The 14237-nt window shown below is 46.7% G+C and overlaps 2 protein-coding genes across 5 annotated transcripts in view; one reads left to right on the top strand and one right to left on the bottom strand.

Annotated features, from left to right (window-relative positions):
• LOC119461488 (procathepsin L) overlaps positions 1 to 14237 on the top strand; it is a 392372-nt gene that overhangs the window by 281383 nt on the left and 96752 nt on the right. Inside the window, exon 1 of one of the 2 annotated variants that reach the window (XM_049673125.1) lies at positions 5123 to 5134. The exons of the other annotated variant lie outside the window; for it this stretch is intronic. The gene's annotated coding sequence lies outside the window, so the exon portion shown is untranslated. Of the gene's footprint in view, positions 1 to 5122; positions 5135 to 14237 lie in introns of those variants that run through there. 2 annotated transcript variants of the gene reach the window in all.
• LOC119461489 (zinc finger protein 729) lies at positions 257 to 3359 on the bottom strand. 3 transcript variants are annotated; one of them, XM_049673124.1, is made up of 2 exons: positions 3296 to 3359; positions 257 to 2192 (listed from the first exon to the last, which is right to left on the bottom strand). In XM_049673124.1, the coding sequence occupies exon 2, from the start codon at positions 2156 to 2158 to the stop codon at positions 572 to 574; it is 1587 nt and encodes a 528-aa protein (XP_049529081.1). In that variant the 5' UTR covers positions 2159 to 2192; positions 3296 to 3359; the 3' UTR covers positions 257 to 571. The 3 variants fall into 3 exon arrangements, with proteins under 3 accessions (XP_049529081.1, XP_037578754.1, XP_049529080.1); XM_037722826.2 differs by lacking the exon at positions 3296 to 3359 and having other exon boundaries at positions 257 to 1204; positions 1373 to 3266; XM_049673123.1 differs by lacking the exon at positions 3296 to 3359 and adding an exon at positions 2441 to 3265.

Genomic DNA, 14237 nt, shown 5'->3' with positions numbered 1-14237 from the left:
TGTTGTGTGCACACCAAGCGCAATATATAATTTATATAAGTTATGAATCTTGGATCAAGAACTTGCATATTCCGGTCCTACCAAAACTATCCCCCCCCCCCCCGAGCAAGTCTAGTAATATTTACAATTTTGCCCTGCACTGCAGCTTCTGAGAACACCAAGCACACCCTACGGCATATTTGCATCTAGGTTAGACCATTGCGGGCTGTGGAGGAGCCACAAGTGTTTCTCAGAAGCTGAACTGAGATGGCGGCAACTGAGGCATTGATCCACGGTCTGCAACAATTCATAAAAAGGTGCCTCTCTTACTGACCCCAACCCTGCTACCAAAGAATACACCAGATGTACTTTGCTAGCCAAGTGAATGAGTGTTTTCAGGATTCTTTTTTTCTAGGATGCCCTGACCAGCAAGCAAAAGAAAAAGCATAGTACATCATCAAACAGGCCTTGCAAGCTGCTCTGAGTGAAGGCACTTACAGCGGACAGCGTTACTGTACTGTTACTGGCCTCGAGTAGAATGTGATGCTCGTTGCGTGTGACAAGCCCTTGCCCTCGTCACAAGTGGCCCGATTCAGACCATGTGGTTTCGCATGTGGCAGCTGAGGGCATTTTTGAGGGAGAACCGCATACCACACACCTGGCAGCGATGAGGTTTCTCACCCGTGTGCGTGCGCATGTGGCAGTTCTTGTTGGACAGGTCCGAGAAGCGCTTGAGGCACACCTCACACTGGTAGGGCTTCTCACCTGTGTGGATGCGCACGTGGCGCCGCAGTGTGGACGAGCACGAGAAATCCTTTTTGCAGTACTCGCAGCAGTGCTGCCTGGTGCGGCCATGCGATTTCTTGTGGCTGCGCAGCTCCGTCACCGAGGGCAGCACCTTCTGGCAGATGTTGCACTGGTGGATGCGGGGACTGGCATGAATCACCAAATGGCGCCGCAGCTTGTATGGCTGCGAGAAGCCCTTCTGGCAAATCGGGCACCGGTGAGCAGACGATGGAGCATTGCCGGATGACTCGGGAGACTCAGCAGCCTCCGGTTCCGCCGGCCCCATATCCGGAGCGTGAAGCATGCTCTGGAAGGAAGCCTGGAACACTGGTGAAACCACGGGCACATCCAGGCGCTTGGGCACGGGTTCTGGCTCCGGAGGTCTTGAGGTGGCCTCTTGCCGGCGGTGGACTAGCAGGTGGGCACGGAGGTAACGAGCCTGCAAGAAGGTTTTGTGGCAGATGTCACACTGGTGCGGTTTTGCCTCGTGGTGCTGCAGCCGGTGCAGCTTCAAAGAGCCCTTGCGTGTGAAGTTCTTGCCGCAGATGTCACAGTTGTGAAGCCTGCGACCAGTGTGGATGTACATGTGGGCCGTTAGGTGGCTCACCTTGGTGAACTGCCAGCCGCAAACTCGGCAGATGTAGAGGCCAGCCTCCATCAGCACATCCTCATCCTCGTGACCGTTGGGTGAGGCACGCAACACGGACGACAGCAGGTTGGCACCATTCTGGTAAGGTAGTGGTGCACCTAGATGCGGATACATGTAGAACTTGAAGTAGCTGTCAAGAAGTGATGGACCACCTGGTGACAGGAGGTTGCCAAACGGGTGTGGCTGCAGAGAGGGCTGCTGAGTGTATCCAGCCGACCGGTCCTGCTCGCCGAGCCTGCTCAATCCATTACCGGCTTTCATTTCCAAGGGGAAGTCCCGAGAGCCCTTGCCCGCCTGGACAGGTACTTTCATTTTGAGGTCCAGGGGCATGTCATTCTCGTCCTGGTACCGAGTTCTCCGCCTTCCCGCGGTCTTCCGGAAGAACATGTGGAAAAGGTGCTTGCCTTCCTTGTGAGTTTTGCAGTGGTGCTTGAGGGCCTGCTTCCAGACGAAACCCTCGCCGCAGAATGAACAGCGGTGGATGCTCTTGAGCATGTGGTACACCTGGTGCCTCAGGTACTCGGAGAAGTGGTCAAGTGCCATCGTGCATCGGCCGCACTTGTACGGCGGCTCCCTGCGGTGAGCCGCCATGTGCTCGAGCAGTGTTTCAGGCAGGGCATACCGGCGGCCGCAGTTCTCGCAGCAGTACGGCTTGACACCGGTGTGTATGAGCAAATGTCGGTAGAGGATGCCCCGTGCCCGCGTCTCGTACGGGCATAGGGGACAAACGTATTGCAGGGTCATCCCGGCTGCGCTGCGTGCAGCCCACGGGTAGTCTCTGCGCGTAAAAGAAAAAAAAATATATAAATCGGAAATGTCAAGCGCTTCAATGCAACCAAGCAAATGCTAACGCTTCTAAATATTCAGCCTAATGTAACCACAACGACGTGCACGCACACTTCCGAGCGAGCGAAATTGATAACAATTTTGTTGGAAGGGCATGTGTTCGGAAGTTCATTCTACCGAAGAGCGCAAGTCGTAAGGAATGCTAAAACACATCGCTTAGCTGGCCACCGCAACACTTACCTGACCGAAACTGGACGGCAACGCTTAAACCACGGATCGACGGGAGCAGCTTCGCGCAGTCAAATTTCACACGAGAAAAGTACGCTTAGGGCTTATTTTTCGGCATGCCATTCGCAGATATGACACGAATTGGAGAAGAAATCCGCATTTCACGAAGCGTAACGCACGTTAGAACATCGCGCACGAGAAGGAACGAACGCCGCCGCGAAACTACAGCAAACGCTCTTTCCTGCTCGCTATCGATAGGCACGGTCCAACGCGGGCGCAAAATGGACATTCGCACCTGCGCCTCCGTTCAGCATGACTGCTTTTTGAGGCAAAGTGCTAATACCGAAAACAAGCGTACACCAAAAACGAAACTAAACAATGCCCCGAACCGCAAGTGACATCGGGCGCATATTAATAACACCGCGCAAGCGCGATCTTAAACGTCGATTTTAATTTAGGTCGCTAATGACTGACCACATGAACTGACCACAGCGACCCATCCCGTGGCACCGCACAAGGCAACCACAACCGCCCGAAGCAAGCGAACGCGAGCGCCCGCCTCCAGCGCCCATTCAAAAATGATGCGCCGCATCCATGTTTTCATAGCGATATACGACCGCATGCAATCCAGAAACACAAATTTCGGCGAGAGAACAAAGAGGGTATTTTTTTTAGCCTGAGATTTTTTTTTACGCCTACAGCCGTGCCTCGCACTCGACTGTGGTGCACAACAAGCGCCTCTAATTATAAACGTCCCACACAAGCCATGCCATCCAAGCAAACAACGAGCGCATGCCGAGCATCTGTTTCAATCCCTCTAATATCAATACAACGAAATGCGAATCTCATCTACTTATGTACACTTACGAGTCAAAAATATATTGCTTGCTGCGATGACGATTGGACTGGTGGCATTCTGTGCCGACGGGAAGGCAAGACGTAGAGCTGATTTAAGTAATCGGAAGTATTTACAAATTTAAAGAAGCGGTGAATTTATAGTACTCCGAAACAGAGTTTACTAGAAGCATAGTGGCAAAAATTTTGAGCTGAAGGCCTCATAGTGTGTTCTGCGAAACTGTGGCTCATTGGTGACAGTACAGTATCGATTTTCTGCATAGCTTATTTTCGGCGCTTTTTGCGCCCTGCCGCTGCTTCGCTCGCGTGCGTTCGCGATTGCTGAGATGATGTCACTGCCGTCACTTTCAGATGTGCGAAGATCTGCGAACCTACGCAGATTGAATGATGAAGCAGCAGCGTACTCCATAATCGTAGTGCGCGCGACGCGTGAAGTACGGTGCGACACTTTTGTATTTGTCAGCACTTTCCGATGCACCCTTGCTACACTCTACCTTTGCCGCTGCCCCACTAGGACTTTGAGAGCGAGAAATCGCGGTCTGACGTAGTTTCCACATTTTTGTTGGTAGTGCGCTCAACGACATCACTCTCGCCGCTTCTTCTCTTCCAAACCGCTACGCGACGCTAGGCGTCCATGCTCCATAGAATTACCACAGAACACCCATACAAACTTGAATTACTGTATATGCTCCCCACGGGCCTTTGGTAACTCTAATGCTCCAGTTAAGGCACGGGCGTCGTCTGCTCCTGCTTGCCTGTTTCTTCTTTCTTAAGTTCTTTTTCTCTCTCTCTCTCTCTCTCTCTCTCTCTCTCTTCACTCTGCCGCGCTCTTTTCACCGCCTCGGTCAGTTTTGCACAGTTCTGTGCAAAAATTACGGGTTAAAATAATGGCATATGTGCGTTTGGGAGCTTCCAAGTTTGCGGTTCGGACACTAACCATAGTGCAGCTCGCGGTTTTTCTGCAAACGTCTGTGTGACTTGTATCGGAATGATTAGCATTGCGTTACGGCCCTGTCGTTTATTTATTGCTCAGCTAAGTGCCATTTCAGCGTGCCCCAGCAGTATATCGTGCCGCGCATGTACTACAGATAGATGGTACGTGCGCGCGTACATAGATAGGTAGGATATTAGGCAACATAATAAGAGCTTCGCGGCGCAAGCCACCGCCCCGGCCGTTCCAATTAAAGGGGACGCTCATAGCATCCATCCATCCATGCATCATACAGTTTCCTGCAGGAAACTTTATGACTTTATGCCTAGCGTGGGGCCAATAATTTCGCCCAGCTCACAAAGCCAGATATCTTGCTTCGTTGCCCAGCTTGTCCTCTAGATTTTTTCGTGGTTTAGTGCGCTGCACCGCCCTCCCCCTTTCCCCTTTCTAGTCGTTCTCCAGAGTTAGCACACCATGCATCTCTTTTTACTATTATTATTTTTTAGTTCGAAGAGATGTAGAGAAAAATTGCATGGCGCATATTAGGCCTGTTCAAGTCGACTACCTCAAGAGGCGAACATGCATGAAATATTGGAAATATTGCAATGTCCGGGTAGCTAAAAAAAAAAAAAAAAGACAAGATACTTTTTTTTTTAGATATCGATTTTAGGACACACGGTAAAATTGCGAAATTGATGCCGATCGAGCAGTAGGGAAGTCGTTGCCTGCTTAGTTGAAATCCTAAAACTAACATTACTTTCGATACATTCGTCCTTATTTAATACACTAGCGTTCCAGTCAGCAGTTTTCCAAAAGCACTTCGGGACGAACTCCAGTGCAGTTATGGCACATATTATGGGGACCGTTGTCTCTAATTTAAAGTTAATGCTTGGCATATTTGTTAGGCAGACATGAGTCACGTGACTTCACTACTGCTCGGACTCCCTTTCGCGATTGCAACGTGTGCCCTAAGCGAATTTACATAGTGGTCTTTCTAATTAGCTTCCTAAAGATCGTGATTTTTCGTACAGATAGTTTTCACTTAGTCTAGAAATCCATCTGCAAAGGCGGAACTGTCGAGGTGATTTATAAAATGTGTTTAAACTATAAATCGAAAAACAAAATTCAGCCGGAACTGACCTCAGGATGACCGTAAGCGTTAATGCGATTATAATTGAAGCAGTGTAGCGGCAAACCGTACTGCCACCGCCCAAACGCGTCACGTTTGAGGCGTGTACTGCGCAGCCGCGATTCTCTTCCCTCTGGATTCGTGCTGCGTCATCTATATGGCGGCGCCAACGCTAAGACCACGCGTTTCAGACATTCTGACAAGAGTGTTCGATTAGATATGACGTGGATTTGATTCCGCCCGAAACCGGAAATGTCATTTTACAGCAGCAGACGCAGACCCAACCGTCCTCACTGAAACGTGAGAGGCGGCGATCTCCAAGAGGGACCAGTGCCAACTCGGGCCCGGCGAGCGGTCCAAGCCAGAGGGTTCCTGCAATAAGGGACCCTCCCACCTCGAGTGACAAGTCACTGTTTCAATAAAGGTTTATTCATCGTCGTCATCATCATGATTCTCCGAGCCATGGATACCTGGTCACCTACTTCTGGAGGTGACCCACTTCTGGGCCAACGAAACGTGTGCCTGGTTACAGAATAAAGCTTATTTCGATCTTTCTCTGTGTGCCACGGAAGAGTGGCACATACCCAATGCCGTCAAACACATACCGAGGTTGGCGTCAAAAAATTTTTTTTTTTCCAAGAAGCCCTAAGGGTCCATACAGGCATTACATTGGGGTGTTACACTAAATGGATGAATACAATATGCTAGAAGAGAAACTTGGGCGAGTTGGTGGGAATTCATGTTCATTCACACTGGCGCTGTGTCGTGTTCTTTGCCTGTGTCCTTGTCGTTCCAGCGCTGTTATTTTCCTAAACATGAATACAGTATGCATTTATACAAATCATGCATGTTAGAATGAAACAAGGAAACAAGAAAAAATATATAGCAGTATCATGAACTCGATGTTAACTACCATGTGCAAAAGGAACATAGGAAGAAACTAGGGGAAAAAAAGGAGGGGGGATGGGAGGGCACGAGAACACATCCAATATCTTGAAGGCCCATTATGGCCATTAACCCCCCTCCCCAATGGGTGTTACAATAAATCAATGATAGTTACAATACAGAATTTTAATAGATAATGATTGTTAAGACAATTACACATTCAAACAGACACGGTATGTTAAGATAAAAGAATAACATAACTAGAGAAAAATTAAAGCAGTACATAGACCTCGCAGCTAACCTGAAATAAAGCCATGTGCGCACGGAGCATCAAAATATGGTGAAAAAAAAAAATGTAAAACAAAAAGTGGAGCACAAGAATACACTGTCGTCTTGAATTAATGAACAAAAGAATCAAAAGTGTTTAGTTTTGCCGGGAATTCATCATGACTTATTTTTTTTTGTTTCTTCTATCACCTTTTATTCCCTTTACCCCTTTCCCCAGTACAGGGTAGCAAGCCGGTATTTACACTGGCTAACCTCCTTGTCTTTCTTTTCCTTTCTTTCTCTCTCTCTCTCTCTCTCATCATGACTTAGAAGGGATACGATTTCATTTGGTAACATATATAGTGATTCGTTGTGAGAAAGAGGGGCGAATGACTCAAGAAGTTAGTGCACGCAAGAATGGGCTGCACTTTAATGTGCATGGTGATCCAGGCGCGGGAAGATACGATGAGGGGGGGGGGGGGGGGGGGGGCTGATGACAAATGCGCTGACAGACGACCTGCAGTGATAACGGTTGTGAAAATGAGAAAGAAGTCCTATCATTATTCGATTTTCTAGTGAGGACAGATTCAGAGATATTTTAATGTAACAGCGATGCCAGACGGTCGAGAAAAATATTTCGTAATGAAGCGGGCTGCTTTGTTTTTGACTGACTCGAGCTTGTTGATGAGGTGCGACTGATGCAGGTTACAAATAAAAGACCCGTACTCAATTTCTTAAATTACCAGGATAGTATAAGCTAATAATTTAGCAGACTTGTAAGCTGGGTATAAGTCACACCTAATGTAGCCAAGAGTTTTGCGCGCACTGCTAGTAATAGCATCGATGGGTTGATTCCATGAAATGTTTGAACCTAAATGAATTCTCAAACATTTTACTGTGTGCGCATTAGGGATAACAATGTTGTTCATCGTACCCGATGAACAGCAACAGGAAAGGCTTGAAGTTAGTAGCTCTAGCGAAAGATATACGCGTAGTCTTAGTTTTCGAAACATTTATTTCCATTGGCCACTGTTTACACCAGTCGGCAATTTTCGCGAGGTCAGATTGCAAAGTGTCCATTCCGAAAGGTTTAATAATTCGTCTATAAATTACACAATCATCTAACTGTATAGATGTGATTTTATTGCTGATGTCGTTGACGTATAGTAAGAATAACATCGGTTCCAATATAGAGCCTGCGGGACCCCGGATTCTACTAATGATTGCGGAGAATAAAATTCATTAGCAGTTACAAATTAGTCTAGGTTAGTTAAAAAGTTAGCGATCAAGTTCATAGTCCTACTATTTATATTAACACAGCCGAAGTCTCATTAATAAACAGTCATGAGTTACCTTGCCAAAAACCTTCGGAAAATCAATAAATATTGTGTCTATTTGTGATGAGTTGTTAATAGCTTGGTATAGGTCGGTGACTAGCTCGAATAACTGCGTCTCGCACGAGCGACCCTGTTGGAACTCGAGTTCGTTGAAGAAAAGATTGTTCTCTGTTAGGTATTTTATAATTGCTGATGATATATAATGTGTTCTAATAGTTTACTTAGTATACTGGTCAGTGAAATGGGTCTGTAATTAGAGACAGATGATAAGTCACCAGACTGAAATACTTGAATTATTTTAGTTATTTCCATCACTCAGGAACGCATCCTGGATCAATAGATTGTTGAAGAAGACAGGCGAAAATGAGAGATATCACTAGTTTAGCTATTTTCAGTAGTTTTGGACAGATTCCGTCTGGACCAGGAGTCCTAGCTGTTAGAAAGACGATCAACAGCACCTTCTATATGCCATTTATTTATTTATTTATTTATTTATTTATTTATTTATTTATTTATTTATTTATTTATTTATTTATTTATTTATTTATTTATTTATTTATTTATTTATTTATTTATTTATTTATTTATTTATTTATTTATTTATTTATTTATTTATTTTGGTCGCTGGCCGTGATCGAGGTTGAGAGGAACGAGAAGCGGGAGCCCACGTTAAGCACGTCTGCTCTCCACGGCCCCCTGCGGGTCGCGGACATACGACTATGTCAGGAATTCCCTCACGGACCGCACGGCCACCGTGGGAATAAGCAACCTCCGCAGCGACAGCTTCCGACAACCGAACGAAGGCACCCCACCCCGCAAGGGTCGGTCATATCGCCGTTGCTCTTCAACGTCGTCCATGATCAAACTACCCAGCCTCCTCGACTGCCATACCAGACCTACGACACGCTTTTTATGCAGTTGATATCACGTTATGGACAAGGGCCTCAAACACCGGAACGGAAGAAACACGCCTACAGGAAGCCGTAGATAGTATCGAGAGCTATACTTGCAAAAATGCGGCCTCCGCTGTGCTCCCGAGAAATCGGAACACCTCATCCTCACGTCAAGAACGAGAGGCAGACCACCCGGCTACGATGAACCCGATCCCAGCGTCACCCTCAATAGATCGCCCATCCCAAAACTGGAAACCCTACGAGTTCTAGGGCTACACATGCACAAAAACGGGTCCGGGGCGGCCATCTTCCCGCGACTACAGCGAACGATGTCACAGCTTACGTATCTCGTCAGGAGAGTTGCAAGCCATGTAGAAGCGGCCTTAAAGAACAAGACACGCTACGCGGGATGCAAGCACTCATCAGTCGAATAACATATGGCACGCCCTACCTCGCGCTGAGGAATGCAGAGGAAGAAAAACTCCACATTATAATACGCAAAGCCATCAAAATCGCCGTGGGGCTCCCATCCACGGCTTCGACCACGAGACTTCTCAAGATGGGCGTACACAACACCTGGCAAGAACTAGCCGAAGCTCACAAAGCCAGTCAATTAGAACGACTGAAGCTCAAGCCCACCGGAAAATCAGTGCTCCAACGGCTAAGCTACGGTGAGACCTTTATAGCCTCCATGGACCGAAAAGAAAGAATTCCCCCGAAAATCCGCGAATCCCTGTGCATAGCACCAATCCCACGCAACATGCACCCCACGTACCACAAGGAAAGAAGACAAGTCCGAGTGGATACCCTATACGGCGAAGACACAGGCAAGATCCGGCCGCCAGATACACCGACGCAGCCAAATACCCGCAACGAAGCGCTTACGCCCTGAGCGTCGTAGATTACCAGGGCAGAGAAATAGCTGCCACAGTCCGCGCACAAAACCTTGAGACTGCAGAAGAGGTGGCGATTGCCCTAGCGACTGCAACGTGCATGGACGCAGCTGTCGTCTTTTACGATTCTCAAGCAGCTGTCAGAAACTTCGCTAAGGATCGCGTGTCGACAGAAGCTCTTAAGATGTTGAAGCGCCCGAAGCACTCCGATCCCGTACACCTGCGTGACATGGGTTCCTGGGCACGAGTGGCTGGAAGGGAACGAAGCGGCACACGTTGCAGCACCCGCTATCACGCCTGCTGGGCCAACCCTTCCTACTACGCCCGGCCTGGGTCAACGGGGGCAGAGACCTTACCCATCACCTACTCAGCGATCCTTCAAGATCACAGGCTGGAACGCAGGGTGTACCCGCCACCACCTTACCCAAGATTAAACACAGAAGAAAGCACCACACTCAGAAGTCTAGAAAGTAACACCTACACCCACGGAATACCGATGCGTAGAATCTACCCAACGCTACAAGGATATCTCTGCCAATGTGCGGTGTACCGGACACCATGGCGCACCTGGTCCTTGAGTGCCCATGGCAGCTAGACACAGACGCATCGCCCTCACCGAAAGACCGTAACGCCAGACGAGAAAGCGAAGACCTCATCGAAACGTGGGAGGCCAAGATCGTCTCCGAGGACCTGGAACAACAACGACGCCTCGTCGCCAGGGCCAAGGAGGTAGTGAAGGCCAGAGGGTTCCTGGAATGAGGAGACCTCCCATCAGGGAATCCACCAGTAAAACCAGACATCCCACCAGGGAAACTGTTTCGAAAATAAACCTTTATTACTCCTTTATTTATTTATATATTTATTTATACGAACATACTATCAGTCCTTTATACAGGGCCAAGATAGGAGTGAGTACAATAACGCATTACATGCTATACAACAATAAACACACAGCAGTGCATGTGATCTGGTATAAACAAACAATATTAAGAAGAACGTACAATTCATCACACTTGGTGCATCAGCTTGTGGCACTTAGTACAGTACTATAAGGTAACAGAAAGACTGAAATCACGCGCCATTACGCAGAGGATTGTTGAAGGTGGGATCGAAACTGCTCGCAATCAGTCGCGCTTACCACACTCTCCGGTAGTTTATTGCATTCTCTTGCAGTTTGCAAAGTGAAAGAATGTTTAAAACAATCCTTGGAAAATCTACCCTCTTTCACGTACTTTGAATGTTTATTCCTTACTACCCGCGACTTTGTCTCGATTATGTAGCGTTCCTTGTTACCAGCACCATGTGATTCATAATGCTGTACAATAGGCTCAGCCTTTTCTGTTTCCTTCGCATTTTAAGTAAGGTACGGTTTGCCTTTTCAGAAAGCGGGTACACCGAGTCCTGGCAGTAATACTTGGAGAAAATGAAGCGCAAGGCACGCTGTTACACACCTTCTAATTTTAGTGCGTTTTTTCTCACACGCGTATTTCATTATAGGACGAACTTGCATTTTGTATACGGTAAGTTTGGACTTTGTGGGTGCTTGTTTGAAAGTCCGTCGAATAAATCATAATCTTGGATTTGCCTTGCCTGCTATATTGTCAATGTGTCTCATCCAACTCATATTTGAAGTCAAAGTTACGCCCAAGTACTTGTATTCGGTCACTCGAGTTAGCGGGGTACCCGACAGGTTGTAGTTGAACTTTAAAGGAGCGTGTTTGTGCGATACTGTCATTCATACAGTTGTTTTCCAAATTCAGTGACATTTGCCATTTCCTACACCATTCATGTATTTGATCTAAGTAAGAATTGAGCTTAAGTTGGTCAGCTGCTGACGTTAGTTCAGTAAAAACAACGCAATCATCTGCAAATAATTTGGCTTGAATTGATGGGCCTGCTATCAGGTCATTGATGTATATTAGGAAGAGCTGGGGTCCTAGCACAGAGCCCTGCGGCACTTACAAGTGATTATGATAGCATTCATGATGGAGGTAACAAAACCGAAGTCAATACTAGTGGGAACAGGAAGTTCACTTGTGTAAACAGAACAAAATAAAGAATTTATTGCATTAGAGACCTCTGATGGCGGAAGGAACTCGTTGTCCTTCGTTATGAATCACGGTGATGGTTTTGAGTTTAATACTTTCAAGATTTTGTTGTTGTTGTTAGCTAACATGTTCGAAACATCATGGTTAAAAAATTGTATTTAGCTTCTTCAATTTCAATTTGCCATAACTTTGATTCTTCCCAATGGAGCTTCCACTCATCATCAGATGGCGACAGTTTAGCTTTTAGATAAGAGTGGTTTTTTTTTTCTTGAAGTTCATTGAAAAGCGTCAAGTGACACATACCCAGGGACCCAAGTGGGTCCGACGGTTGGTTTCGAACTCAGTTCCCTCCGCACAGCATCCCCCGATGCATCTATACAGTGACCCAAGTTGGCGTGACGTTAGCCGAGGACAAACGAACGGACGGACAGACAGCAATCTGGGTGAAGTTCTCAAATAATGCCAACAGCATTAAGAACTCATAAATATGAATGCGACCCTGCATCGTGCAGGAAGTCCAGCAAGGCTCTCGAATTACAGCGATCTTGACTCCACTTGCTGGAGGAAGAATGCCGGTCATTGCGGAGGCCAGATCGTCTCAGCAAGAACTTCCGGATATATAGTGTGCCTGGGCAAATCCATAACTGATGGTTTCACGGTAATATTTTGCCGTCCCAGGGAAAATCACATTTCTGCACGCATCTGCACTCTGGCACCACATTTAGGCATTTCATATTAAGTGCGAAGCACTTCAGGGGCCCGGGCTGTCGGCGTCGGCGTCTGTAGCGTGATCACGCTCAAGGACAAGTGCTCAAAACAGGGTCAAAACAAGTTCATAATTGATCAAAACCAGTTCAAAATAAACTAGCATGATTCAGAATAATTTAAAAGAAAGGAATACTCAAGCATTAAGTGCATTAATAACAGATATTCGTTAAAATCGGTTCTAACTATCCTCAGCAAAGGCTTTGGCTCCATGTGCGTGGCGGTTTCCCACCAATTGTGCCTTAGCACAGGTGTCCGAACGGATGGTGGATTGCTAAACACAAGATAAACACATGATAAAACAAGATAAACACAAGGAAAACAAAAGAGAAAGACCGACGAATCACTGCTCCGCACTTCCCCAGCTTTAACGTTGAGTGGAACTGCATTACCGCCGAGTTTTTCTCTCTCTTGAAAAAACGTGAACGTCTATTTGTGGCGCGTCAATGAGTATTTCTAATGAAAATATTTAGCGCATTGGTTTGCGTGTAAGTTCCGCGAACAGTCAGATATAAAAAGGGAGTGAATAAAACTGCACTGACGAAACTCATTTTGCATCCACCAGAATTCAAGGTTGTCTGTGGCCCGTTATTTAAACGTTGATGGGCGTGATGTTGAGAGGCATGATGACACCCTTCCCGATGTGTCGCCTCCAACTGTTTCGTCCACACTTTTCTTTATTTAGCCTTGCTCGCTTACATCACCGCGTCGCCATTAATTCAGCACAGGAGGTGGCATCTTCACCGTCTTTGCAATTGTGCTGGGTATTGCGTGATCGATTCCGGGGCAGACATGCAGACGGCAGGATGCAAAGAGCAAACGAGCACAAAATAAACAAATAAAATCCCACGCTGTCAACCAGTGCAGCGTGAATCAACACCGCGAGGCGATATGCGCCCAGTGTTTGCTGACACCGAGCCCGCTGTTCTCATTATCGACGACATCGTGGGAGTATAGCTGCGGAGCTGCCCGCGTCAACCGAAATCTGACGAACCGATCAGCGTTTAGCTCGTGCGCGTGACATGCGCACCGTGGGCAAAACCGTGACAACAACTCGCGCCAAAGCGATAGAAACCCTCTTCGAGAATACAAAACATTCAACGCACTGGTTAAAAAGGCGGCCAGCACCCACATCCATTCTTCTTCTCTTCTGCAGTCCCCAAGAAGTAAGTTGGCGTTTGCCACTTTTCGGCACTTGGTCAATTTTTCGGAGTGGCGGATTTTCTCGCGGATCAGAAATCCGCTCCGACAGTATGAATGTTTGCCATATGTAATCCGTGACTCCTAGCACTTTTTCTGAGATGTTAGTAAACCCCCCTGGACCCGTATTCGCGGAAACTGTCACTAGAACAGTTCGCAAGAGCATGTTTCGGCCAATCGTGATGTTATTAGTATTATTACTGAATAATGCCGGCCAATGTGAAACGGCAGTTACTAACGAAAAGCTTTTTCAATTCAGCCCCACATTTTCCTCGCTCCATTTAGTGCTCTTCTGCGTTTCCTTTAAGCAATGACATAGCTTCGATTGGAGCCAATAAAACAGCTTTGTAAACGCTATTGAAAGCCACCTGCGAGCAGCGTATTCTCAAAAGTACGGCGCATTTCATCAACGTTTGCGTTTTTTCAACGCATAGTTTCTATTTTCTGATTTTTAAAATGTTTACGCAACAGAAGGTTGTTTCTAATACTATGATATAAGCTTATTAGTACATAATAAATCAGTGTCATTACAGGCGTTCTTTTAAGTTTTCAATAACGCACTTATACATTTAACGAGAACTCGTGTCAAGTGTAAATAAAATACAT

This window comes from Dermacentor silvarum, chromosome 8 (genome assembly GCF_013339745.2).
Source record: "Dermacentor silvarum isolate Dsil-2018 chromosome 8, BIME_Dsil_1.4, whole genome shotgun sequence".
NCBI lineage: Eukaryota > Metazoa > Arthropoda > Arachnida > Ixodida > Ixodidae > Dermacentor > Dermacentor silvarum.
This window is presented reverse-complemented; position numbering and strand designations above follow the sequence as displayed.

What these genes read in the sequence shown, in the direction of transcription:
- LOC119461489 (XM_049673124.1), bottom strand. Translation starts at nt 2,158, where the DNA reads ATGACCCTGCAATACGTTTGTCCCCTATGCCCGTACGAGACGCGGGCA.